At 56.9% G+C, this 25,839-nt stretch overlaps 8 protein-coding genes across 8 annotated transcripts; 5 read left to right on the forward strand and 3 right to left on the reverse strand.

Annotated features, from left to right (window-relative positions):
* Positions 1–22: 22 nt before the first annotated feature.
* Positions 23–2,540, forward strand: B0T26DRAFT_861736 (major facilitator superfamily domain-containing protein). The gene is made up of 2 exons (XM_060447758.1): positions 23–623; positions 712–2,540. The coding sequence occupies exons 1-2, from the start codon at positions 313–315 to the stop codon at positions 2,138–2,140; spliced, it is 1,740 nt and encodes a 579-aa protein (XP_060290958.1). The 5' UTR covers positions 23–312; the 3' UTR covers positions 2,141–2,540.
* Positions 2,541–4,493: 1,953 nt separating this feature from the next.
* On the reverse strand, positions 4,494–5,364 carry B0T26DRAFT_437177 (uncharacterized protein). Its single transcript, XM_060435021.1, has one exon. It carries the CDS (start codon positions 5,242–5,244, stop codon positions 4,603–4,605), a length of 642 nt encoding a protein of 213 aa, XP_060290959.1. The 5' UTR covers positions 5,245–5,364; the 3' UTR covers positions 4,494–4,602.
* Positions 5,365–5,483: 119 nt separating this feature from the next.
* Positions 5,484–6,377, forward strand: B0T26DRAFT_679648 (uncharacterized protein; the record flags this gene model as incomplete). Its single annotated transcript, XM_060440379.1, has 1 exon — positions 5,484–6,377. The coding sequence occupies one exon, from the start codon at positions 5,484–5,486 to the stop codon at positions 6,375–6,377; it is 894 nt and encodes a 297-aa protein (XP_060290960.1).
* A 1,459-nt stretch (positions 6,378–7,836) lies between these two features.
* B0T26DRAFT_724784 (Nitroreductase-like protein) lies at positions 7,837–9,079 on the forward strand. Its single transcript, XM_060442711.1, has 4 exons — positions 7,837–8,434; positions 8,491–8,569; positions 8,640–8,675; positions 8,741–9,079. Exons 1-4 carry the CDS (start codon positions 7,970–7,972, stop codon positions 8,944–8,946), a joined length of 786 nt encoding a protein of 261 aa, XP_060290961.1. The 5' UTR covers positions 7,837–7,969; the 3' UTR covers positions 8,947–9,079.
* On the reverse strand, positions 9,071–9,942 carry B0T26DRAFT_724786 (uncharacterized protein). Its single transcript, XM_060442712.1, has one exon. The coding sequence runs from the start codon at positions 9,761–9,763 to the stop codon at positions 9,182–9,184; it is 582 nt and encodes a 193-aa protein (XP_060290962.1). The 5' UTR covers positions 9,764–9,942; the 3' UTR covers positions 9,071–9,181.
* A 1,312-nt stretch (positions 9,943–11,254) lies between these two features.
* Positions 11,255–16,888, reverse strand: B0T26DRAFT_755445 (uncharacterized protein; the record flags this gene model as incomplete). The annotated part of the gene is made up of 1 exon (XM_060445958.1): positions 11,255–16,888. The coding sequence occupies one exon, from the start codon at positions 16,886–16,888 to the stop codon at positions 11,255–11,257; it is 5,634 nt and encodes a 1,877-aa protein (XP_060290963.1).
* Positions 16,889–18,839: 1,951 nt separating this feature from the next.
* On the forward strand, positions 18,840–19,842 carry B0T26DRAFT_836678 (acyl-CoA N-acyltransferase; the record flags this gene model as incomplete). The annotated part of the gene is made up of 2 exons (XM_060447517.1): positions 18,840–19,242; positions 19,322–19,842. 2 exons carry the CDS (start codon positions 18,840–18,842, stop codon positions 19,738–19,740), a joined length of 822 nt encoding a protein of 273 aa, XP_060290964.1. The 3' UTR covers positions 19,741–19,842.
* A 1,557-nt stretch (positions 19,843–21,399) lies between these two features.
* On the forward strand, positions 21,400–25,701 carry B0T26DRAFT_679653 (P-loop containing nucleoside triphosphate hydrolase protein; the record flags this gene model as incomplete). Its single annotated transcript, XM_060440380.1, has 3 exons — positions 21,400–21,558; positions 21,666–22,590; positions 22,652–25,701. The coding sequence occupies 3 exons, from the start codon at positions 21,400–21,402 to the stop codon at positions 25,699–25,701; spliced, it is 4,134 nt and encodes a 1,377-aa protein (XP_060290965.1).
* Positions 25,702–25,839: the final 138 nt, after the last annotated feature.

Consider the following 25,839-nt stretch of genomic DNA (forward strand, 5'->3'; position numbering starts at 1 on the left):
GCCACTCCATTCAAGCCTCCCATAAAAGGGAAGCCTCCCATCAAAGGAAAGAGCTTCAAAATATGCACCAAGATGCACGACTATTTCCTCGCTGTAGACTGTTTTCCACAGAAGAAAATCTTTTTTTTACACAATTCCTTGGAGCCACCCTTGGGCCGAGTCTGAGCCCGACGATAAACATTGACCTTTGGCGTCCTGGGGTGCAAATACCTTACACAAGAACCTTGCCGACACCCAAAAGGTATCGTACACGTCTTGCCATCCTCCAGGGTCGAGCACCATACGCATACGCATCACCGCAAGTGGCCTGCCATGGCTTCCGACGCGCTCGTCGACGGCCGCAAGCCAGCTGGCGGCCCTGGTGAGACGGTGGATAAATCGTCGTCGGCGGCCGAAGGCGTTCCTGCTGCCACCGCCGCCGCCGCCGACGTGGAAAAGCCCGAGGAGGAGGAAGAATTTGAGCGCGGCTTCCGTTTCTGGACCATAATCATCGGCCTAGGCATTACTACACTACTGGCCTCGCTCGAGCACACGGTCGTCACGACGGCGGGCCCCTACATCCTGCAGGACTTGGAGCTGAGGGAGAACTTTATCTGGATTTCCAATGCCTTTTTTATTTGCAGGTGTGTCTCCTCCCAATCTGACCCCCGTGTCTCTCTCAATCGCCATCATTTTCAGGGAACAATCAAGCTAACTCGGCTGCTCTGACAGCACCGCCTTTACGCCCCTCTTTGGTCAGCTCTGCAACATCTTCGGCCGGCGCTGGGTGTTCCTCGCCATCGTTTCCATCTTCACGTTGGGCAGCGGCATCTGCGGCGGCGCGACGACGGGCGGCATGTTGATCGCCGGGCGGGCGGTGCAGGGCGTTGGGTCCGGGGGTATCGTGCTGACGGTCAACATCTTGGTCTCGGACCTCTGCCCGCTGCGCAAGCGCGGCCAGTACATGGCTGTGATCCTGGCCATCTTTGGAATCGGCATGGCCATCGGCCCCTTTGTCGGCGGAGCCGTCGCCGAGCACTCGACGTGGCGCTGGGTCTTTTATGTCAACCTGCCCATCGGCGGTGTGTCGCTCGTCACCATGTTCTTGTTCCTGCACGTCTCGTACCACGACGACCGGCCCCTGGGCGAGAAGCTGCGGCGCATTGATCTCGTTGGCAATCTTATTCTCATAGCCGGCACTGTGGCCATCCTGTACTCGCTCACGTACGCCGGTACCATCTACGCGTGGGACTCGTGGCACACGCTGGTGCCGCTGCTGCTGGGGTTCCTGGGATTGGGCCTGTTCGCGGCGTTCGAGGCAAGTGGCATCGCGCCTGAGCCCGTCATGCCGGTGCGCCTTTTTGCCAACCGCACGTCCATTGTCGTACTCATCAACACATTCCTCAACTCGGTCGTCTACTTTTGGTGCCTATACTTCTTGCCCGTCTACTTTCAGTCGGTGGCCCTGTACTCGCCCGAGCGCGCGGGCTATTCACTGCTCCCTCAAGCCGTTGCGGGCATCCCGGGGGCCATGATCGCGGCCATATCGCTGTCGCGCTGGGGCAAGTTCAAGCCGATCCACCTGAGCGGCTTCGCTCTGACGACACTGGGCCTGTGCCTGCTGTCATTGCAGGACGCCGACACGTCCATACCCGAGTGGGCCGTGTTCCAGATTGTGATCGCGCTGGGCATCGGCATGGTCATCGACACGCTGCTGCCGGCCTTCCAGGCGCCCGTGTCCGAAGCCGACCAGGCGGCCGCCACTTCTACTTGGGGCTTTATCCGCGCCTTCGGTGCCATCTGGGGCGTCGCCATCCCCGCCGTCGTCTTCAACAACCGCATCGACGAAATCCTGGATTCCGTGTCCGACCCCAGGGCCCGCGGCCTCTTGGGTGGCGGCGGCGCCTTCCAGCAGGCCTCTGCCACGTTCGTCGAGCAGTTTCCGCCCAACGTGCAGACAGAGATCCGCTCCCTGTATGCGAATGCCCTGCACCGCGTCTTCTGGATTGGCGCTATATTTGCCGGGGTCGCCACTGCCCTCGTCCTCATCGAGCGCGAGGTCCCGCTTAGGAAGCAGCTCGAGACGGAGTACGGGCTGAAGAAGGATGTCGGCAAGGGTGCGCAGCCCGACGCCGAGAAAGGCATCAACTCGGGCGACTGAGTTTGTTCATGGGGTGTTGGCGCCAATGAAGAACCAGTCTTACCGAGCTTGGAGGCTAAATCAGGAGATAGGGATCAATCGGCGTTGTCATTGAGAACATTTCCTCCACAACGTGCCTACCTTAATTCCTAGTTGCATGTAGATAGATGTTCGGTGTTCGCCACATTGCCGGCTTGGCGCATGCGATTCCTGCTCGAATTGTTCGTAGTCAGCTTGCCAGTTTTGGCGTTTCGGTTTGTGCGCCCCTGAGCTCTCCAGGGATTTGTTCCCAGCCGAGCCCACAACATGCATCCTATTATTCTTAATCCCGTTCAATTACTACCTCGGTGATTCAGCCGCAGACTCAGTGTTAGTATTGTTGTTGGCATTTTTCATGTTTCATTGATCATCAGTCGTTACCACGATGCCTTCAATCTCAGCTGACCCTGCTCTGCTCTTAGCCTGTGGGTGGGGAATTTCTGGCGTCGCGGTGAAATATCCCGGCTAGACACATTCAGCAATTAATTAGACCAGATACCATAGTTACTGCAAGTTGCTCCGGGTAGAATCATTTTACGGTATTCAGAGAAACGAAAGTGTGAACATTTACTCCTCATTAACTCGTGTTGAATTAGATAAGGCAAGCAACAGATCGACCCCGGCCCCAGGAATGCCAAGCTTGAAGAATGCGGAGAATCAGGGATATCACCATGCTTTCCAAGATCGCACGTTCCTGGGTCGGCGGGCCGCGACCTCCAATTGTTCGTGCCCCTCCTGGAAGCCTCACACAAAAGTCTGCAAAGTCCCTCGGGTTTCTCAAGCTTCACATCAGACTCGTTGATGTTTGTTTAAAATGGGTTAAGTCGACAGGAACGCTTAGACAGGCCTGGCCCATGACGGTCATACCGCACAGGGTGCTCTGTTTGCGCTTGACATCCTAAGGACTTGGCAGCATTTTTGTTGCCCGCCCGGTGACTTGGTGAAATTATTATGAAGCCAAGCGACTGACGTTTCCAGTTTTTATGGCGAGCGGCTAGTGTCCCGTTCGTTTAACTTTCCCAGCTCCTCGTCTTGGAAAGAAGGCGAGCGTGACTTTGTGTACCATTTATGATATGCTTAGCTTGTACTTGCGTAGCTGATCTGGTCGATCGACGAGCGCGGGAGATCTATTTATCGTCTCTAGGCTCTCCAATATTGGCTTCGTGGCTGGCGGTGAGCATCACCCCACCTTTTGAGCTTCTCTCACGACGGAGCCTCGGCTCCACGCGTTGAGGCCAAACTGGCTTTCCAATGTGTGCGTGATATGGTACTCGGCTGCTTGCGACTTTACGCTTTCTCTCTTGCCCTGAGCTGTCATCTGGGAGCTGCAGATGAAGAAAAAGGAGGAGCTTGGCGTTGGGATTGCCATGAGCATGGGAATTGTGTACTTAGTGGGCCGTTCCTAGCACCCCTGGTTCAGAGTTTGCACAGCTTTCTTGCTAACACGCGACTAGACAGCGCCGGAATTGTGGCTTCAATCAAGATGTCCCAGTTAAGCAAGACGTTGTTAACCAAGACGTCCCAGTTAAGCAAATTTGCAAGCAAAGATTCATGTTTGTAACCTCCATCCTACACTCCCTACAGGCACTTGCACAGCCGATTCTAGACTAGACGGGCTAACAAGAGTCAAATCCAGGGGATGCAGCCTAGCTTATTATCTGGGACACGGCTGAGATCTCGGTGACCATGGCAGCGTCGATTCCGTCAATGCGGGTCCTCTTTGGCGAAGTCAGAACGTCAGCAGCGCGGTACGGCTCAAGCGGGAACTCGGGGGATAGAAGGACATCGATTGTCAAGCCGACGTTTGAGCACCGCACCTTCGAAGTCAATAGTGGCTCCAAAGACGACGACAGCGATAGGGAGATTTTAGGCGCGACGGGTAAGATATACCACGTCGATGAAGTCGACATTGAGTCGCGGAGTGCAAATGACTACGAGATGCCGCCAGCGTCGACAAAGGCCTCAAGCTGATTGATCGGGGTAGTCACGCGGACAGCGAGGCTATGGTTACCTTGGTTATGAAATAAGATACCTAATTGATTACAGTACTGGGTACGGATGCCTCGTGCCTTTTCTGTGCTTTTGGTCCAGGAACCTCCGTGTGGGTTGCGCAACTGAACTGACAACTTAATTATGTGAATGAGCGACTCGGTCGCACCGAGCAGGCCATCGGCTGCTGTCACATACATCGCTGCATTAATTGAGGGCAAAAAGGTGCTTGTATTCGGAAGGTTCAGAAAGGTGGACATAGCCTGAATACCGTAGTATGCGGCATTCGGCTGACACAACCTAGGCTGTAAATGGTCTAGCATGTGCGCCACCTGCGCCCATATGTGGCTTAGATGCGCCCCTTCCGACAGCTGCCGACTGGGCTGACTTGATGATGCGCCCCTGAGCCGAATTAGTATCAAAGAGGAAAAGGAGTTGTCGGGGTCGCTTGAGACTTAATTGGACTCGGATATCGAATTCGAAATACCGTCCGCAAATGTCAACGGCGGTCGTCCCAGCAGGGGCGGCGGCCTGTTTCGTTGAGCCTGCTCTGCGGCACGGGGTCCGACAGGGCCGGCCAGGGCGATTTTTAGTGTTGAGCATTGCGCTGAACGGCCCCCATGACTGCGGCGCAGATGGCAGCCGTCGGCACAGAAGCACGCCTGCTTTGCCCCGCGGGCCGAGCGACGGGGCCTCAAGCAGAGACCCGATTTCAAGTCGGGCGGCGTCAAACTCGGCCGTTTCAAGCCCGCCCTTTCCACCACCGCATTGGCACATTGGATTGCTCGACACATGGCTGCTGCCGCCCATTCCACCGTTTTTACGTCAAAACTGTCACGTTCCCCTCCGCACTGGTTCGTACCAGCCTTTGTTCGTACCAGCCTGCCAAACATTGGCGAAATTGTTTCAGGCCCGACAAGTGCCGACGACACTGGAAACATGTGTAGGTTGCGGGGGAAAGCGTCGCCATCATGGTCGCCCCCAGGTGCGCAGCGATGGCAGAACCTGCCCCTTCGCCTGCCGATATAAACAAAGCATCGCTCATCCGCGGGAGATCGACGGCGATCCTTTTGAGACTTTCCCTGGCTCTGCACCATAGCTTCTCGACCGACTCCCCTCGGCTGTCTGGCCGATCCGACATCATCACCTTCTCTCTCGCCCTCACCCTCGCCCTCCCCTTCGCCTTTGCCCTCGCCCTCGCCCTCGCCCTCCCCCTCGCCTCCACGGCTTTGGCAGCCTCGGGTTAGAGCCTCGGAAGCATCAGACCCAACTCCGGGGACCACTCGTTATCCGGGGACCACTCGTTTGCTAGATTGCATCAAGGACAAGACTCAACATGGAGTTTCCACAACAGGACCCAAATGACTCGGTCACCAGCGAGACGGCGCCGCTGATCGAGCCCATCGACTGCGACAGCGACCACGGCCTCTTCCAGGTCCCTCTCAAGCGGAGGACAGGCTCACCTCTGGGGCCGAGTCAGCTGTTCAAGTCGCCGCCTCTCACGTCGGCCGAGACAATCTCTACGAGGCTGCGCTCGAGCACAAATGACAGCCCACCGCAGCAGCACACAGACTCCCCCATAATCATGTCCCCGGCCTCGTCCGTCTACGACGCGCCAGCGCTGCATGATCTCCAGTCCCCGATCCACGACATACGAGACGGGAGGACCGGTGCCAGCGGCATCATATCGCCCGCCCGTGCCGCGCCGCCCATCCCGCCGCTGGCAGCCGGGCGGCATCACCACCAGCAGTACCAGCAAAGAGCCAACAACAACAGGCAGCCGGACGTGTTCCCGACGCCGCCTGTGTACGACGACTGGGTGGTCCCAGACTCGCCGCGGGAGCGGCTGTCGCAGATGCGTGCGACGCCCGACTCGGCCTACGACCGCGCGCGCAACATGGAGATACACCGCAGCGAGTGGAAGAACGTCGTCTACCGCTTCCCCGTCAAGGGCAAAGGCCACTGGGTCGTCGACTGCGACCTCACCGAGTCGTCGCACGCGCGCCTGTCCGACGTCGCTCGCCGGTCCAGCGAGGGCTTCGAGTGGAACGGCGACTACGATCTGGCCAACATTTACCGCGTCCTCTCCATCGTCCACAAGAAGCTCATGGACGAGATGCGCGCAGAGCGGCTCAGGCCTAGTAATAGTGGCCAAACCCAGGCTGCTGCTGGTGGTCCCGGTGGCGGTAGCGGTAGCGGTGGCGGTGGTGCTGGTGTCCGTGTGGCCTGAGCCGTGTGGTCTAAGCCAATGACAGAAATGTGATTCGTTATTTCTTCAACACTCATGAAACCACGAGCGCCAGCAACTCTACGCGTGACAGTATTAATATATATATCTTTTTACGTTCTTTGTCCTTTACTCTTGCAGTCACTAGGTATGTGGGCGGCGTGAAAAGTCGACTGCGTTGTCAACATCAGCATTAACGGGAGTTGTGGTTCAACATCGTTGGAAACAAACGTCATGTGCCATGTTTTAGTATCTCAATATTGGCTTAGTCTAGAATTAATTATATAGGACCAATCATATAGGGTTGAGTCACGGTGAGGGCCTAGGTAAACTTCCTTTCCAACAAGATCGTTGCATAGTAACCATTTTGAAGCTTTTACTCTGACTCATTCCGTTATTCTTTCTTGACAAAATATTTACCAACCTTTTAAGGTGTGGCTCGGAATTTGCTGAGTAGGTACCTACTTATTAAGTTATCTGTACCAACTCCCCGTGTCCCGCATCTTCCCACTGTAAGTTTCCTCCTTGAAGGATTCTAGATAAGTTGGTCTGTTGGTGTGTTGGTGTGTTGCAGAGGCGCTCCCTTCATTACAAATCCGATATTCGTATCAATATCGGGAACAATGCGGCTGGAGCGCGGATAGCTGGCGTTAAAATCCTCCCAATCCTATTCCGGCGGTGAAAGCAGAAACCCGGTCAACGCTGACCATACTTGGTATGTATGTATGTACAGAATCTTCAAGCCCTGGGATTCGGGATTATCGACGATTGCCCACCAGAGCGGCGCGAGTTTCGTTCTGGACAAACTTCCAATTGTCCCTTTCATTTTCTCATTGAACGTCTTATAAATACAGAAAACAGGGTTCACAAAGGCCAGGAAAGGTCGAAAGTCTCGCCTGTGCCCTGCAGCTCAGCTGAAGTTGCAGCCAGAATTTCGGCTCGCTGTAGGCTGCACCCCTGCATTCGTAGCCAAAAAAAAAAATTGAATCTGTGCAATTGGCCGGCTCGGCAAAGACTGGGCGTATCGGTCTCTACGATCCCGGATCAAACACTTTTGTCAAGAACTCGCTGATCTGATTCGCTCGCTCGCCACGATATTCTCATGTTCCGGGCTGATAAGCCACGTGTTAGGTAGCATTGCTAGGAATATCCGATTCCTGGGGTCTGAACAGAACAAAACAGTTCATAGGCAATCCGTGGCGGTCTGTGGGCGGCGTTGAGGCGTATTACCACCTCGGATGTCAGGCTGCTTGATCCTCCAAGTCTGCTTTGTCATTTCTCAGGGCCAAGGTGGTGTTTGATATTTGTAATCGGCCCTCGCACTTTCTGGTTTACCGCGCGGGTGTCAGCCTGGGGAATTGGTACAGCCCCCTTACATGGGTCTGCTGCCAAGTGCGTAGGGCGCAGGTGAAAGTGAAACAAGCCTACATTAGACGAAGCTTGTCAACGCCGACTTCCGAGCACCGACAATACGCTGCATGACGCACACGGCTACATCACTGCACACGCACAACAGCAAATTACACCTCGCACTCGCATGATCTGTTAGTACCGACAGCTTCATTGCATTGACTGTCTTGGATTCCCTATTGGAAATGGAGATAAATATGTCGGCCGTTCTTGGCCCCATTGTCTTGCTCTCTCTCTCTGTATTCCTCATCAACTCTCGCCTAGCAATTTTACCCCGTTATTTTCGCGCCACCTTCACCCTTGTCCTCATACTTTACCTGCTCCCACCACGCGCCATAGATACCATGTCGTCGCCCTCAGCCTCAACCCTCGCACTCGCCGAGGCCTTCAAGAACCGGCGGTCGACTCACACGCTGTCGGACGACATCACTCTGCCCGACGCACGGATCCAGGAGATCATCCACGACGCCGTAAAACACTCCCCAAGCCCCTTCAACTACCAGGGCAGCCGTGTCGTGCTGCTCCTCAAGGCCGAGCACCACAAGTTTTGGGACATTGCACGCGAGGTTGCCCAGGCCAAGATACCCGCTCAGGTGTTCAAGGAACGCTACGAGGCGCGCATCAACATGTTTCGTGCGGCGTACGGCACAGTGAGTTTCCCCTTTCCTCTGGCAAAGACAACATCGCTAACACTGAGACCACTTAGGTCCTGTTCTTTGCTTCCGGTTCCAAGTTGAAGGATTTGCAGACCCAGTATCCGCTCCTCGTGGACCATCTCCCCCAGTGTGAGCATTCAGAGCCCCCTTGGAGTTGCATAAAGGCTGGCGGGCGCTAAACAAACTTGCACCCAAATAGGGGAAGAACACATGAGCGGGATGCTGCAGTATGCCGGTAGGACACCCCCCCTCGTCCCTCGCTTGTATGATCGCGACTGACATGCAACATGCAATCAAAAGTCTGGAACATGCTCACATCCGAGGGCCTTGGGTGCAACCTCCAGCACTACAATCCCATGGTCAACACACGCGTCGCTGAGGAGTGGAAGCTCCCCGCCGACTGGAGTCTGAAGGCGCAGATGGTGTTCGGCAAGCCGGTAGGCGAGCTGCGGGAGAAGACTTTTGAGCCGGTTGAGGGGACGCGGTTTTTTGTTCACGGCGTGTGAAGCGAGGATATAGGCCCTCCCCCCCCCCCGCGACCAGCAGCATTGCCTTTGACACATTAAAGTTTGCACTTCCGTTTATATAGCGACCTGGCTTTTAGATTATGAGAAACACAAAAGATGCATTGGGAACCGCACACATCATTCAATTATCTAAGCTTTCGTATACTGCTGCCGGTGTGTTCGTTCTCCGTCTCAAACAATCCCCCTCATCCCAACGTAGCACCGCAACAGCCCTTCAGGCAGGCATCAACCCGCCTTTCCCCTCCCCATCACAACCGCCGCAAGTTTCGACCACGTCCCGCATCTCATGTCTCCGCCGTCTAGGAGACGGCCAAACCAGCCCCCTCACCGCAGACAACCAAACCCACAGGACCATCGCAACAACCATCCCAAATACCACCCACACAGCGAGCGCGAGCCACCACGCCACAGCCGGTGGGTCGCTGTCCGTCAGCCCCATCCCCGTGGCCATAAACAGCCCCACTGAGAAGAAGAACAGTCCCAGTAATGCAACAGAGGTCACCAGCACTAGCAACGCCGCGTGCACTCTATTTTCGCGCGGGAGAGAACTGCTAGCCGCGTTGTGAGAGTCGCGCAGCCGGTGGCGCTGGATCCCGGCACGGATCTTTGCGGAGAGGAACCAGCCGACCACAGCCTCGAAGATGAGCCACGGGACGATGAACGTGGCGTATCCGCTGGTGAAGAATTCAGCTACCGAGTTGGTGATGAGTTGGTTCAACGTTGCGGCCAGGGTGCAAAACGAGAGGGGAACGAGGAGGAGCGCCCAGAAGCATGCGAGGAAGAGTGAGAAGTCCATTTTGCCTCTTTCCCTTTTTCTTTCAGGGCGCGTTGCCGTCTGTAATTCTGGCAATTAATTGTCGCAGGTTACTTGTCTGGCCAGTCTTTAGTCCTACTAGCGCAGCTCGGAAGGGGTGAGGACTGAGGAGGTAGATTTCGCCGCAATTGGTCTAGGGTTTTTAAGAAAAATCCCCCCTGGATTGCATTTTGAGAGAAAGGGGAAGAGGAGAATCGTGCTGATGGGGCGAGGGCCAGGCGTCCTAATTAACCTGGCTTGCTCCGTCCTTAGCCCGACGGGGGTCGTAGGGCTGAAGTCGGCAGAACTTGGCACTGTTCCGGCGGCTGAGAGGTTGTCGAAGAGCCGTTGGATGTCCGCGTTCGGGTCTCTGGCTGCGCCTCCACATGGACGCCGAGCCAATTCTGCCAACCAGTAATGATTGGAACGAAGCAATTATCATGCCAATGCCTGATAGGGGTGGGCTCAAAAGATGTTAAATGTTCAACCAATCAAGAAGCAGACCTGAAAACACGCTGAAACTGACTTGGAAACTAGCTATTTGGGCGAGGGTCCTAAGCAACTCTAACCCTTTTTCAGAGAATGAACTTTTTGCCCTGGGCAAGTTTAGGAGTTAGCAATGTCAAGTTCATTTTCAGAACAAAGAGTGCTATTATTTAACAATCGTTACGTTAGGCTCATGCGTGGTTTAAATCTGCCATTCCTGTCCTGGGCTGCATCTGTTGAAACTTTAAGCGAACACTAGCTGCGGACGTTCTCAATGCGCGCATGCACCTGGCTGCTGGTCATATGCAAAAGCTCACTGCCGATTTCTAAATCTGCCTTGACCGTGTTAACCCGAGATCGTACCTAGGAAGCCGAAGCTCGGAAGTTAGGGGTCGCATAGCAGCAGAATGCGTCACTAATTCTTTCCCACCGGTACGCGCATCGGCATTCTCTACGGCTGACGCACTGGTCAGACTTTTACCTATTTGTAATTATGACCACCACCCGTTACAATTCTTCACTGCTTGCCGAGTGCAGCCCCGGGGTTCGGACTACCGCGCGCTTGAACTAGGCTAACTAGGTATTTATGTCCCGCTTCATCACCACCAGCTCAGTATCTTCCCGGGAAAAGGGCCGGGATGCCGTCTGGGACGCCGGCGACAATGTGCACGTTGCAAGGGACTACAAATATTGGCCGGGGCGACAGCACACTAGTCCGGGGTCTATGTCAGGGGTGGCCGCCCTGCGACCTATGCGTTTAACGATAAAGCTCTGATCCGGGGCCCTCTTCTTTCCAGGAACATCGATCTTTACCGACACCCTCATTCTGAGCCTACGGCTCGGTCGCCCTGATCCTGCTATTGTTGTTGTTCCTCTTGTGTTATTGCGCCTTTTCGCCGCTTCAATATACGAAAAGATTAAATCCAGAAAAATACTAATCATGGTGCTTACTTGTCGAATGTGTACAAATACAATATAGAAACAGCCCTACAACAATATCCTCACATATTACACGACATCAAGCTGGTCCCAAGGCTGCTGGACCAGCTGTTCAAGCGAAGTGACCACGTCGTCGAGCAACTTCACTGCATGGTCCTTCCACGACTCAAATGTGACGACTTCGAGGGTGAGCGTGTCGCCGTCGTGGAATGCCTGGATCTTCCACTCCCTCAGTGGTTCTTCGTAAGGGTAGAGCGTCTCGAACTTTGCTGTTTGGCCGACAAACGACAGCGTCTCGACGTGGGCGACGTCTTGGTGAACAACTGTGTCGAACCAAGTCGTCGTTTCCGGGTCCCAGTCGGTGCATTGGCGCACGATCTCGTCGAGGCCCATGCTGTCGTGCGACGACGTTGTCATGTGCTGGTGCTGGAGAGTGGCCAGGAGGTCGTGGCCCGTTTTGATGGGCGGCTCGCTGTCGAACCGCACGCGAGTCGGCACGTACTGCCAGCAGGGGCCCGCGATAACATTCGCGTCGGGCACGCCGGGAATGTCAACGCTTCGGCCAGATGCCACCTCGCCAAAGACGACGTCAGAAACACGCAGACGACGGGCCAGTGTGAGTGCCCAGGCGGCCGAAGGTAGTGTTGCCACCGTGACGTCGCGGCTGCGGGCCGAGATGTTGACAGAGCGGTGGATGGCGAAATGGCGGCGTGACGTTACCGGTATGCCCGGGAGAAGTACCGATATCCCGCGAGACCCGGCGAGGAGATCGCGCCAGTAGGGAATCGCACGGGGTATGCTATCCCGCAGTGTGTAGTTGACAAATGCGGAGAAGGGAAATGAGGGGGACACTGTCTTGGGGTCCTGGTATAGCTGGTGGAGCTGATTGAGGAAGATGGGAAGGCAGATCTCGTCGTACTGGGCATGTGAGAGCCTGAAGGCGAGACTGCATTGATTCCCATTTGTGATGAAAAACCACTTGACAAAAGAAGAGCCGTACGGGATGCGGGTCTGGGCGTCGACTCGGCAGAGCTGGCTGGTGAATTCCTCGGTACTGTCGCCGTCGATCTCGTACTCGATCACAGGGATTGGCAGACTGTCCAGCACGACACCGTAACATGTGCCGTCCACCCGGACGAAGACAGTGCGCAGGATCTCGTTTTGCGACACTAGCTCCTGGCACGCCGTGAAAAGTCGCATCTTGTCCACCATGCCATTGAAGTGCAGTAGTTCATATCGCAGGGAGAACCGAGGCAGCTCGACGGTGCCGCGCACAGCAATCTCCTGAAGCGGCCGCGTGGGGATCACGTCGGAGATCTTCCACGTCTTGTCGGCGAGCTGATCTCGGAAGCGACCCATGAAGTACGAGAGGAACAGGGCCATCGGCTGGTACTCGGCCGCCCTCCCTGCCACGGTTGCCAATCCGGTTGCAGCTGCCTCTGAAGAACCCGACGTCGCGGGTGTGGACTTGGGCGTGGGCGTGGGGGCATTTTGTAAGACCTTGGCCATGTCATAGAGCGTCCTATTCGCGAAGACAAGTGCCACGGTGATGTGCATGCCCTGTTGGCGCGCCTCGGAAACCAGCTTCATGGCGGTGATAGAGTCGCCGCCGCGCGCAAAGAAGCTGTCGCCCAAGTAGATGCTATCTTCGTCGACGTTGAGAAGGCGCGCCCAGATGGCGCGGAGCGTCTTCTGCTTGGCCGAGGTGGCCGTGACGGCAGGAGCTGTCGCTGTTGGGCGCTTCAAGTTGCGGGCTGCGACTGCTGCCTTGGGCTGAGACGTCTTGAGTAAGACACGGAAGGTGGGGCAGTCAGCGCTACTGAAGTCGAATCTCGCCAGGCGACTGGCTCGGTAGAATCGCGACTGCCTCGCGAGCTGCTCGCTGTCCACGCGCTTGGCCCAGTCTGGCCTGGCGACAGCCACGGCGGGCGCAGGCAGCTGACTTCTTGTCTCGATAAGCAGCTCCCCGACCGCTCCGCTTGGCACCAAACGCTGGCTGTCAGCAGCGTCGACGATCCACAGCGACTCGAGCCCATCTGCAAACTCAAACTCAAACGTGTCCGAGTCGGCACTTGGCATCTTGACTTGGTTGCCCAAGAGCTGGAGCTCGTGCATGTCGGCCTCTGTCAGACACTGCACGTCCCCGATCCTCCGCTGCCTTGCGTCTTGGTCGCAAAGCTGCAACACAACGATGCGCAATTGCCCGAGCACGCGCTGGACCGTGTCCTTGTCGACTGTGTGCGAATCGAAGCTCGCCATGACGAGAAATCCGTCGGCCGAGAGCGCGCACACCAGCATGAGGGCGTACGTGTTGAACTTGAGTGCTTCCTGGGCAGCCTCGGCGTCGCCCGCAGGTACCAGCCCGTTCGCCGGCGTGTTCTCGTCGACGGCCACCTCGCCGGCAGCAGGGTGCAGCACCAGACCGGTGCGCAGCTCACACGCCTGCAGCGCGTCGTCGCTCAGCCGCCGGATGTGCTGCAGTCCCGCGTGCTCGTAGGGGATCTGGTTGATCATTTGCTCGGCAATGGACTGGAGGTATTGCTCGACCGTGGCATCGTGGTCAATCGACACGCGGACGGGCACCGTCGTGATCATGGGCCCCTCGATCTCATCGGCGCCAACAATGGGCGCATTCCGACCTGTCAAAGTCTCGCCGAAAACCATGTCGCGGTTGCCGCTGCAGTACTGCGATGCAACAAGCGCCCACGCTGCGCGAATCACAGTGGCAAGCGTGACGGTCGCATTCGTGCAAGCCGGCGGTCTTCGGCCGTCCAACTGGACTTCCAGCTCCAGCAGCGAGTCGGCCTGGGTCTGGTAGCCCTCAAAGGGGAGACGGGGAAACTGCACGCCTGTGGCACCGGCAAGCTGATCGCGCCAGTACGCATCACATGCAGTCCGGTCCAAGCTGTGATTCAGGTAGTGGATAAAGTCCTTGAAGTCGGCAGCCGGTTGCTGCAGTGATAGACCCTGATACAACCGGTTCACGCGGTCGACAACCAGGGGCATGGACCATCCATCATATAAGGCGTGATGCATGCTGAGCACGAAGTGAGCATTTCCACCCTCCATGATCATGGCGTATCGCACCAGCGGCTTGCCGAGATCCATCTGCTCCTCGCGGTCTTTCTTGAGGTACTCTGCCAGCGAACCAGCCGAGCGCCAGACGACAGGCCCCTTGACCAGAACTTGCATCAGCCCATGCTTTGATACCTGAATGATACGCGTGCGCATGATTGAGCTGTCGGCCGAAATGGCCCCAAAGGCTGTCTTCAGGCGCTTTGCTGACTCCATGTTGTCCATTTTCAGGACCCGCTGGGCGACATACGCCTCCCTGACTTTGGCTGAGAGAGCCATAAGCGCCTCTTGAAGTGGTGTGCAGGGGTAAACATCCTCAATGTCGGCCTCGTCCACGTCACAGAGCCTGCTCACCTCACTCCGCGCGTCCTCCGCATTCCAGTCAGCCTCGAGCAGTGAGAATGGTGCAACTGGGTGCTGAGAATTCGAGTCCTCTCCAGAAGAGGGTATCTTGGTGGCCACGACTGCCATGTCTCGCAGCACCGGGTACCGGAAAACATCGGCGACAGTTATCGCGATTCCTTCAGAACGTGCTAACGAGACGAGCTTCATAGCCCTAAGAGAATCGCCGCCCAGAGCAAAGAAGCTGTCCTGGACGGAAATTTCGACTCCGTCTCCGAGCAACGCCTGCCAGACGCGGCACAGTGCACGCTCTGTGTCTGTCTCGGGATGTTTGGACCCCCCCTTTTTGTTCCTCCGGTTGCTGGTGGCTAGTTCCTCGCGAGTCAAAGTAGCCCCAAGTTCACGCAGTTTCTTGCGATCGATCTTTCCTGACACGAGAGATGGCATCTCGTGAAGAGGGATGTAGGCGGCCGGTACCATGTACCGAGGAAGGTCGGCAGCAAGGGACTCGTCGATGCTGGCCAGGGCTTCTACCATTTCCGCCGAAAATTCCAAGGGCTCTACATCGACGTCACTCGCCGCCTCTCTTGGGGAGCCGGGAGCAGAATTGGGGTCGCAAGCAAAGACGACCAGCGTTGGTTCACCACCAATCGGCTTGATGACCTCGGCCGCGATCTTTACTCCGCCTAGGAGTCTACTGCCCAAATGGTGTTCAATCTCAACCAGTTCGACACGTTGTCCCCGAAGCTTGACTTGAGCATCCTTTCGTCCAACAAAAATGATGTCTCCAGACCCATCGGCGTCATAGCGGACGAGATCGCCTGTCTTGTAGAGACGACCGCGCCTGCCAGGAGTGGCGCCGTGCCCGGCCACAAGCCACGCAGGATCATCGATGAAGACCTCGGCCGTCTTTTCTAGCTCGCCGAGATATCCCAAACCCACAACAGGGCCCTCTATCAGCAGCTCGCCCACTGCACCAACCGGAACTAGGCGCTCAGAATCTTGGGGATCTGTAATCCAGCCAACGCCGCCAACGCCCTTGCCAATGTTGCCAGTAGTGAACAGCTTCCTCTCGTCGTCGCCTCTGCCGTGAGCGAATGTGTTGTTCACCGTGCAACCAACGGTGCACTCGGAGGGGCCATAGGCAATGATGACGCTGGTCTTTCCTTTGCTCCAAGCCGCCGCATCAGCTGCCGAGACAGCCTCGCCGCCCAGGCCGAGGACATCAAGCCCAGAAATGACCTTTGGATCGAGGACGCGTGCTACACTGGGTGTCATGTGCGCCATGTTCGCACCGCTGGCCGCAATTGCGCCACCGAGGTCGTTCATGCGATCTGCGTCTGAAGGAATGCAGATTGTGCCTCCCATTGCGAGCGTGCATAGCATGCAGTCAATACTCACATCAAATGCGTAGCTTGCAAACTCAAACACCCGCGATGTTGAGGTGTACCCCACCGCGGCTGCTCGCGGAATCGCGCCGCTGGTGTAGTTGGAGTGTGAAACTACAACGCCCTTCGGTCGCCCGGTGCTTCCCGAGGTGAACTGGATATAGAGTGGTGTTGTCAAGGCCGGGATGAGCGGCAAGGATGCCGATGTGCCTTCGATTCCGTTTCTCAACGTGGCGAACAATTCGTCAGAAACGGTGACAACCTGGCCATTCTGCGGCACGATCTGTCGCGCCAAGTCAGACTGTCCTTGAGAAGCCACAATCAAGCTGCCGCCTGTTTGCTCAACCATCGCCTTCAATCTGGCTTCGGGTTGACTAGTCGGGTCCGTGAGGGCAAAACCACCGCCTGCCTTTATAACGGCCAGCAGTGCAACAATCGTCCAGCGGCTCTTCTCAAAACACAGGGGAACAATAGTTCCGACAACGATGCCTTGGGCGACCAAATAGAGAGCCAGCCGGGTTGACATCAATTCTACTTCGGCATACGTGAAACGGCCATCCCAAGAAGAAACGGCGACTTGCTCTGGTCTTGTCCCAGCTTGGTCGGAGATGATGTCGTGAATGCAGCGGTCGATGGTCGGCGGCAGCTCTGCGTTCCATTTCCAGATTTGGTCCGAGTCGCAGCCGAGAGGGTCGAAAAGGACCGCGATTGGTTTCTCGGGGGTCTTCGTAATGACGCCCAGGATCTCACCCAGCGCTTCCAATTTGCCGAGTGCTTGTTTCCCTGCCGAGGAGCCGTCCGTGTCATTCCGCAGAATTCTCAGGGTGAGATTCTGTCCGTCTCGTACGGCTTCTAGCTGGGACAGCCATGTCTGGTTTATGTTAATCCGGGCCGCCATTGACGGGAAGAAAAACCGGGCAACGCACCTGTCCTTCGTGATCCGGTTGGTGTTTCTGCGACGACAGTCGTGTGACTTTCCCTTCATTGAAGTAAAATGTCTTGCACTGATCTGAAGCAACACCAGTTTGTGTTGATCTGCTTAGGGCGTTCAATATTTCCGAGATGGGTTTGCTTTGTGTGCGGCTCAACTGCAAGCCCGACACGGAAAGTGGGAATTCGGAAGCCGCTCCGGCTCCGTCGGCAGTCCTTCGACCCCAAGATGCCTGCTCTATCCGGTCTTCTTCGCTCCTCCCCCTCTGCTCAAGAACTATGCAGGCCAGAAGCAGTGAATTTTGCAGTTTGGCATCAATGCTGCCGTCGGTCGAAGTCGCGTCGACGGCGAGGCACGGGGCCGGTATGGTTGCTATCGCCACCTCTATGATTGAATTTGCCGCAGTGCGGCGGGAGCCATTCCCGACGCCCCCATAAGGGGGTGCGTCCCGCGCGAGATGCATCCTGCGGTCGCGTGGAGCAGGTTCCGGAGCCTGTGCCGCTTGATTCCGCCCGCGAGTGTGCCTGGATATGCCGTTGTCGTATTGGATGGATGGTGAGGGTGGAGGACGGGTCAACGCATATGGGCATCAAGTGGGCGCCCCAGGCATTGGCTGAAAAGAGCTCTGCGCACAGCTGCGTGTCTCTGGTTCTCCGTGGGTAAAGAGATAGATAACTGCCCCTCACCTTTTGCATGCATGGGTAAAGGAGAAAAGCGAGGCGTCGCGATTCTTTCTACTCCAGAGAACTACCACAACAACCCTGGACTGAGGGCAAGCTAACCAAGCCCAGACGAAACATTCCCACCCGCTCCTGATCCGACCATAATGGCCACCCCCACTCCGTTCATCGGAAGTGGGACTCGCTTGAGGGCTTGCGTGTCTGAGGCCATGGGTGCTGCTTCCCAAGGTCGGTCAAGGGCATCCATGTGCAGCCACCACCTGGAGGATAGCCCCGATTTGGTTAGGGCAGAGGATGGCGACATGCCGCGGTCAGTGAGGAAGTTCTGCTTCCCTCTTGCCTGTTACGGGTCCATCACGGGAGCCAAGAACTGAGGGCAGGGATCAAGAATGTGTGCGATGACTACTACCAATACTGGTTCAGTGGTTCGCCCCGCCCAGTGACCTGCAGCCATCTGCCAGAACAATGCAGTCGCGGGGGTTGATGGGAGGGCGCGCGTCGATACTGGAGAACTATCCATCTTTGGCGCTCTAAAAAAGGTACGGGGCACGGCTTAGGCAGGCGAACCAGGTTAGCGCTTGCTGCCATGTGATGAAATGAAGTGGTCGACCAACCAGCCGGCAACCGGAAGTGGAGAGACGGTTGAACAGGGGGTGCGGATCTGATAACTTTAATGGGCCAATTGCCGGTGGGGCTTGTGGGGGCTGCAATAGGGATATGCCCGTCACGTTGTTTGGCTCTTCTTTTTTTCTTACCCCCTTCCGGCACCTCCGGCTTCGGGACACGGGAAGGAGGGGTTGGTGGAGAGAGGAACAGGACCCGCATGGGAAAGGTTGCGGCAGTGCGGTGCTTTGTCAAAATGAAACACCACGAATGCGTCATCTAGGGTGTAATATGGACACATACTGGTGATCGGCATTGTTGATGCCTTGTTGACCATCTAGGTCTATGTGATCGCTAGGCGTGCGCGTACTGTAAAGTTCCCGTGTGGATATTTCTTATTATATTTTATGGGAACTGGCTTGAAGAGGAAGCTCGTGTAGATTGCTTTGAAAAGTGTCAGTGTCCTAGGTGGCTGGTGAGATGTTTACTTTACAAGTAACCCGCTGGCCATTGTGAATACGCATTTCCTGGTCTCAATCCATTATATCTCGGCCGTTTCCAGACTCATATTCACTTTGCCACCCCAAGCTAAAGACAGAAGATACGAGAAATTCGTTATAAATTCTTTATTCAAAATGCCGTTCGCCGTCCTTCCCGCCCTGATTCCGGACATCCAGGCCGTGTACGACGTTTACTTTGAAGCCTTCGCCGCAGACCCCGATGGCCACGGGCTCCTCGACATTCTGTTCCCGAGCGGCTTCACCTCGGCAGAGTTCCGCACCGCGCACGCCGACGCCACGCTGGCGTGGTGGCACCGTGCCGACAACGACACCCCACAATACACGTTCAAGTGCGTCGACACGGCATCGGGCGACGTCGTCGGCATGGCCATCGCGTACCTCTACACAACCCCGCGCAAGGACGCCGAGCCCTTCAAGGCCGAGTGGCTGGAGGGCGGCCAGCGGGACAAGGCCGAGCGAGTGCTGGCGCCACTGTGCGAGACCAGGGAGCGACTGTGGAAGGGGAAGGCTTACATATGTGGGTCATATTTCACGTTCATTTTTGCTCTTGTCATTGTAATCAATGCTGTAGTTGCTGACATCATGACCAAAAAAAGACATCGAGGTATGTGCTGTGCATCCCAAGCACCAAGGCCGCGGCGCTGGCACGGCGCTCGTGCAGGCCCTTACGAGCCTCGGCGACAGCTGCAACCTGCCCGTCTACCTCGAGTCGTCGCGCACGGCCGTAGGCCTGTACACCAAGTCGGGGTTCCACCGGATTCCACCCGCCGAGGCACGCGTCGTGCACCCGGCGGCCGTGCTGGATAGCAGCGTTGACGTCGAGGTGCCTCTCATGGCGAGGCTGCCTGGGACCAGCACTACAAGTTACACCGCGGCCGGTTCTACTTCGACAGCAGACGACGAGACGTCCTCGGTCCCATGGCTCCTGTCGGAAAATACAGCCGCCTTGGCGGGTGTCGTCGCCATGACGCTGGCTGCCATAGCGTACCGGGGTCTCAAAGTACTACAGCTATAGACTTCCTAGATCAACAAACATATGGCAAAAAAATACGACAAGCTCGTGCGGGAGTTGGAAGGACGGCGGGTTAGGTTTGACAGCTAGGACAGGGGTCGTGGGTGGTGAAAAGGGAGTTCTAGGCGCCACGGAGAAATCAACGTTAAAAAGGGACCAAACAAATTTACTACGGCATCGTACGCACATAAAGACGAATTCAAGGAATGAGTGAATTAGCCTCTGAGTTGCACAGAGAAAGCCATGCAAACTTGTCGCGGGAGAGTCGCGGCCGAGAGTCGGCGGTTGCGTTCGTGTTCGCGTATTCCAACGTCCCACTGGACGATCCTGGTGGGCACGCAGAGATTTTATCAGATCATCAGATAATGCACAACGGGCGGGTGGACAACGGCTAGTAGGGGGCCGAATCCCGGCATACGTTCGGGATGTGTTGCCTGTACGTAATCGCCCGCCCGCTAGTGAAGTGGGTAGATAGTGGGACGTCACGCACGAACCGCCCAGGATCGGATGGCCGAATGGTGGGGATGCCGTTAATGGTTCCACAACGAGCTCGTTTCCTAGCTTGGGAGCTCTCCGAGCTGCTAATGCGTGTGTGTGCGTGTGTGTGTGCGTGTGTGTGTGTGTTTGTGTGAATGTGTGTGCCAGTGTCTGGGCATGGGTGTGAGCGTGCCTGCGGATGCAACGCAGTAACGCGCCAATGCCCTCAGTCCTTGATTAGCGAATGCGAGACGGCACACAGAGAACCACGTGGATGATATTAAAACCGGGTTGAGTCAATCTTCTGTACTGGAAGAGAAGTCGGGTCGGTGTAGAGATGGAGGCAAACTGGCCACGAAAGGCGTCAAAGCGATGCCGCGATGCGGTATCGGGAAGGTGACCCCAACGACAACCCCCAGGATTCCCGACTCAGGGGTCGATAACGCGCCATCAGGCGCCAAGTTTGATCTGATAGCTTTAAACCGGTGACCCTCCAAACCCGTTGTCGCCAGCTTCCCTCCAGAATGGCGACATACTCGAGACTACCTCATGGGGTGCTAGCCGTCGTCACGAAAAGACGGCGAACAGAAGGGTGGCCCGGATTACCAAAGAAGATGCATCTCCGCTGTGGACCGAGGGATTAATTAATTAGACGAAAACTGAAAATGGAGAGGGAATCCTGGATGGGTGACATCGCGCTGCAGCGTGCTTCATAGTGAAGGCTTGGGGCCGTCCATGGCGGGGCTTTCGGAGGGGCATCAGATGAGAATTTTTTATCAGATCCGACCCCTGTCGTCCCTTTTCGTTATCAGATCCGTCCTCGCCAAGCCCGGCATCGGGCATCGCCAGTCGCCAAAGCACTGAGCTTCTCGGTGACTAATGGAATGGTGAAATTTGAAGCCGACCGGCGCAGGCAAATCAGAGCGATATGGGGCATAATGTACTGTCGCCCGGGAAGAAATCGTAGGTAGCATCTTTCAGTCCTCTTAAGCAAACACACCACTCGCGCCTTTCTTGTCGGGTGTTTCCAGCCCGCAGCCGAGATCGAGTCGGACTGGGACTGCTTACCTAAGGTGTGTATTGCATCGTGCCTGCTGCCGTTGCCTGCAGGTCAAGTCAATCGTCCTGGCGCCTGCCGTGCGTGGAATTTGAGCCTTGAGGGAGCTGCAATCCGAGCTGGCAACAATGGCGGTCGAATCTCTTGGAGAGAAGCGGCCCTCAAGTGCGGCGAGCACGGGATTGGCAACACAAACACCAGAACAAGAGACGGCAAGTCAATGTCAATCGACACTACCGGCAACATCGCCGGCGAAGCCAGAGGCGCAACCCAAGCCAAACGCACCCGTCAGTACCCATCTCAGCCGTTGTTCCCTTTAATTTCCGAATAGCGAGCGCGCAGTCTTTTCCAGAACTCGAGGCCCCTTGCTGACACTGGCTTGCGCTTCCCACAGTTCTACGCGCCCCTCTTCTCGTACCTGCGCATCTTCACCGCCGTCGATCCGACATGGTTGGACTACTTACTTCTCTTCACGGGCACCGTGGCGGCCGCTGCGGCCGGTGTGCCGTTCCCGCTAATGGGCATTCTGTTCGGCGAGCTGGTCGACGACATGAACGGTGCGACGTGTGCTGTTGACGCCGAGGCCGATCCATATGCCTTCAAGGACGTCATCAACGACAAGGTTCTGCAGCTCGTCTACATTGCCATCGCCGCCTTCGTCGTCATCTACGTCTACATCTTGTCGTGGAGCCTGGTCAGCCAGCGCCTCGCCCAGCGCCTCCGTGCACGCTATGTCGCTGCTCTGCTGCGGCAGCCGCCCGCATTCTTCGATGCCCGCCTGGCCGCCGGCGAGGTCAGCAGTCGGCTGCACGGCGACATGACAGCCGTGCAGACTGGCACCTCGGAGAAAGTCGGCATCTTGATCGCCAGCATCAGCTTCTTCATCACTGCCTACGTTGTTGCCTTCATCAAGCAGCCGCGCCTGGCCGGTATGCTCATTTCCCTCGTCCCCGCCTTCTTGCTCATGGCCATAATCGGTGGCTTCTTTCTCAACAAGTACCTCCAGAGGTCGTCCGAAGCCACTTCTCGGGCCTCGTCGATTGCCTCCGAGGCTCTCTCCCATATCACCGTCGTACAGGCTTTCAGCGCGGGCCCGAGGCTCGAGGCCAGGTTTGCCAGCCATGTTGCCACAGCCCGTGCTGCGGGAATCCGGAAAAGCATCGCATCGGCTGCTCAGGCGGGCTTTCTATATTTCATTGCCTACTCGGCCAACGCGCTTGCTTTCTGGCAGGGCAGCATCATGGTTGTCGATACCATGATGGGCCGCGGCGATGACTCGGTTGGCCAGATCTACACCGTCGTATTTCTGCTCGTCGACGGTAAGCCTTCCTCGACCGTTATTGCCAGCCCTTGGATGGCGATTCTAACTTGCCGATCTAGCATGTGTGGTCCTTGGCAGCATTGCGCCCTTGTTGCCCCTGTTGAGCGGCGCTTCGGCCGCCTTCCAGCGGCTGATCGATGACATTGACGCTCCCTCGGCCATCGACGGCACCTCAGATGTAGGCACCGTGCTACCGTTTGACACGCCAGGCGCAATTGAGTTCCAAAATGTGTCGTTCTCATATCCTTCACGCCCTGAACAAACTGTGCTCCGCAACGTCAACTTGACATTCCCGGCTGGGAAGTACACTGCCATTGTTGGGCTCTCTGGAAGCGGCAAGTCAACCATTGCATCGCTCGTGGCCCGTCTCCAGGATCCTACCGAGGGTACCATTACCCTCGATGGCTGCGATATCCGCGAACTCAATGTCCGCGGCCTCCGCAGCTTCATCAGCCTCGTCCAGCAAGAGCCATCGCTGCTCGACCGGTCCATCCTCGAAAACATTGCTCTTGGTCTCATCAACTCACCCAAGCCGGAACACCAGCATTTCAAGGAGGCCCTGCATGGGCACCAGCTTGCTGAGCTGGCAGAAAAGGGCAAAGATGCCATCACACCTTCGGTGGCTAACAGTTTTGGCCCCCTCGTCGCCGAGATCGTCCGACTCGCCCAAGACGCCGCCGATCAGGCCGATGCAGCTGTCTTTGTTGAGCGCCTTGAGAGGGGCTATGGAACGTCTGCCGGTCCCAGTGGTTCGCTCGTTAGCGGTGGACAGCGCCAGCGCGTTGCCCTCGCGAGAGCCATGATCCGAGACCCCAAGATTCTCGTTCTAGACGAAGCCACCTCTGCCCTGGATTCGGCAAGCGAACAGCGCATTAAGGAGGCAGTCGAGCGAGCAGCGAAACACCGAACCGTCATCTCAATTGCGCACCGCCTGTCAACGATCCGAAATGCCGACAACATCATTGTGCTCGAGGCCGGCCAAGTCGTCGAGCAAGGCACCTACGAAGAGCTCATGACCCGCGAGGGCGGGGCTTTTGCCCGCATGGCCAACCTACAGTCTGTAGGCGCAACTGGCCAGGGCGAGAGCGGTTCTCGTTCGTCGGTATCGGGAGACTCCATCGAAGCCTCTTCGCTGAAGGGCGAGGTGCTTCTGACGGAAAAGCCCGAGGCTGCAAGCGCCGTGACTCTGAGGAAGATGGCCAGCAAGTCGAAAGACGAAACAAAAGGCGATGCAAAGCTGGATCAGCCAAGACCCTGGGGAACGGTACTTAGAGGGATGGCTCGGCTGGTCCGCCCTTCGCTTGGGTGGCTGGTGGTTGCCGTCATTGCGGCTGTCATCGTAGGCGGCACCTTTTCGGGCTCAGGTCTGATATTTGGATTCACCGTGGGCGGTCTCAACCCGTGCCAAAACAGCGCCGACCGCATCTTGTATCTCGGCAAATTCTTTGGCGGCCTCCTCTTCATGCTGGCCATCATTGAGCTCGTAGCCAACTTCTTTGCATGGTCGTGCTTCGGACTCTTGGCAGAGAGGCTGCTGTACTCGGTACGAGTCTTGTCGTTCCGCTGTCTACTCGAGCAGGGCGTGCAGTGGCACCAGTCGGAAGGTCGCAGCCCGTCGAAGCTGCTGGCCATCATCACAAAAGACAGCGCGGCTATTGGAGCCTTTGGCGGCTCGACCATCGGCACCGTCTTTTCCATCGTCGTCAACTTCATCATCGCCATTATTCTGTCTCACATTATCGCCTGGAAGATTGCCATAGTGTGCTTGGTAACAATCCCCATCCTGCTCGGCGCCGGCTTCATGCAGCTGCGCATGCTTGCGCGCTACGAGGAAAGACACGCCGAGGCGTTCTCGCGGGCCACCTCTGTGGCTGTCGAGGCTGTCGAGTCGATCCGCACGGTAGCCGCTCTCTCGCTTGAGAGTGAGGTGTCGGGATCATACTCGCGGTTGTTGCGCAGCACACGCGACGAGATGGTGCGGGCCGCCGCGTTCACCAACGTGTGGCTGGCGTTATCCAACAGCACCAGCTTCTTGATCTACGCCTTTGCATACTGGTGGGGTTCCCAGCGCATCATAGCAGGCGAGAACAACCAGACCCAGTTCTTCATCATCCTAGTGTCCATGCTGGTCAGCGCTCAGCTGTGGGGTCAGATGTTCTCGCTGGCGCCCGAGTTTTCGCGGGCCCGCACGGCATTCTCGCGCATCCTTGCTATCATGAGCCTTGGGTCTGATCATACACTCGTGGAGAAGAAGGGGGGTGATTCGAGTCCGTCTGACGGCACAGGCAAAAACGAGACCCAAGGCAGTCCAGACGTCGAAGCGGTCGCGGAGACAAACGCCGGCCAGCTCAACGCCGAGAAGAGAGAGGGTGTCAAAATCACATTCGACAACGTTTCTTTTGCCTACCCGGCCCGCCCGGATGTGCCCGTCCTGGACGGTGTGTCGTTTACAATCCACCCAGGCCAGTTTGTGGGACTCGTCGGGCCTTCGGGCGCCGGCAAGTCGACCATCATGAGTCTCGTACAGCGGCTATACACGCCAACGAGTGGGGCCGTGTCGCTGGACGGCGTTGACCTCGCACGCGCGTCGACCTCGTTCAGAGACGCTGTTGCGCTTGTCCCACAAGAGCCGGCCCTCTTTGATGGCAGTGTCAGCTTCAACGTGGGCCTTGGCGCACGGCCAGGCCACGACGCCACAGATGGCGAGATCGAGACTGCCTGCAGACTAGCGAGCATCCACGACACCATCGCCGAGATGCCCGACGGCTACGCGACGGAGTGCGGTGCGTCTGCGTCGCGGCTGTCTGGTGGGCAGCGGCAACGGCTCGCGATTGCCCGCGCCCTCGTTCGCCGCCCGCGTCTGCTGCTGCTGGACGAAAGCACGAGCGCGCTCGACGCGGCAAGCGAGGCGGCGCTGCAGGAGGGCCTCGAGCGAGCCGCGCGGGACACGACAGTCTTGGCCATTACGCATCGGCTGCACACTGTTCAGAAGGCGGACGTCATCCTGGTGGTCGAGGGCGGCCGTGTTGTGGACAGCGGCACGCACGCTGAGTTGATGGAACGGAGGGAGAGCTATCGCGTCAACGCCATGCAGCAAATGCTGCAATGAGCAACTGTCGTGGAAGGCCGCTGTAAAAACTCGGGTTGTCAATATTGTAATAATTAGTTTGGTTGGTTAGATAGGTATTAAAAGTGTGCATGGTTTTTCAACGGAGTTGGAGGTTTAAAAACATGAAAATAGGCGTCG

This window comes from Lasiosphaeria miniovina, assembly GCF_030549165.1.
Source record: "Lasiosphaeria miniovina strain SMH2392-1A chromosome Unknown B0T26scaffold_7, whole genome shotgun sequence".
NCBI classification, from domain to species: domain Eukaryota; kingdom Fungi; phylum Ascomycota; class Sordariomycetes; order Sordariales; family Lasiosphaeriaceae; genus Lasiosphaeria; species Lasiosphaeria miniovina.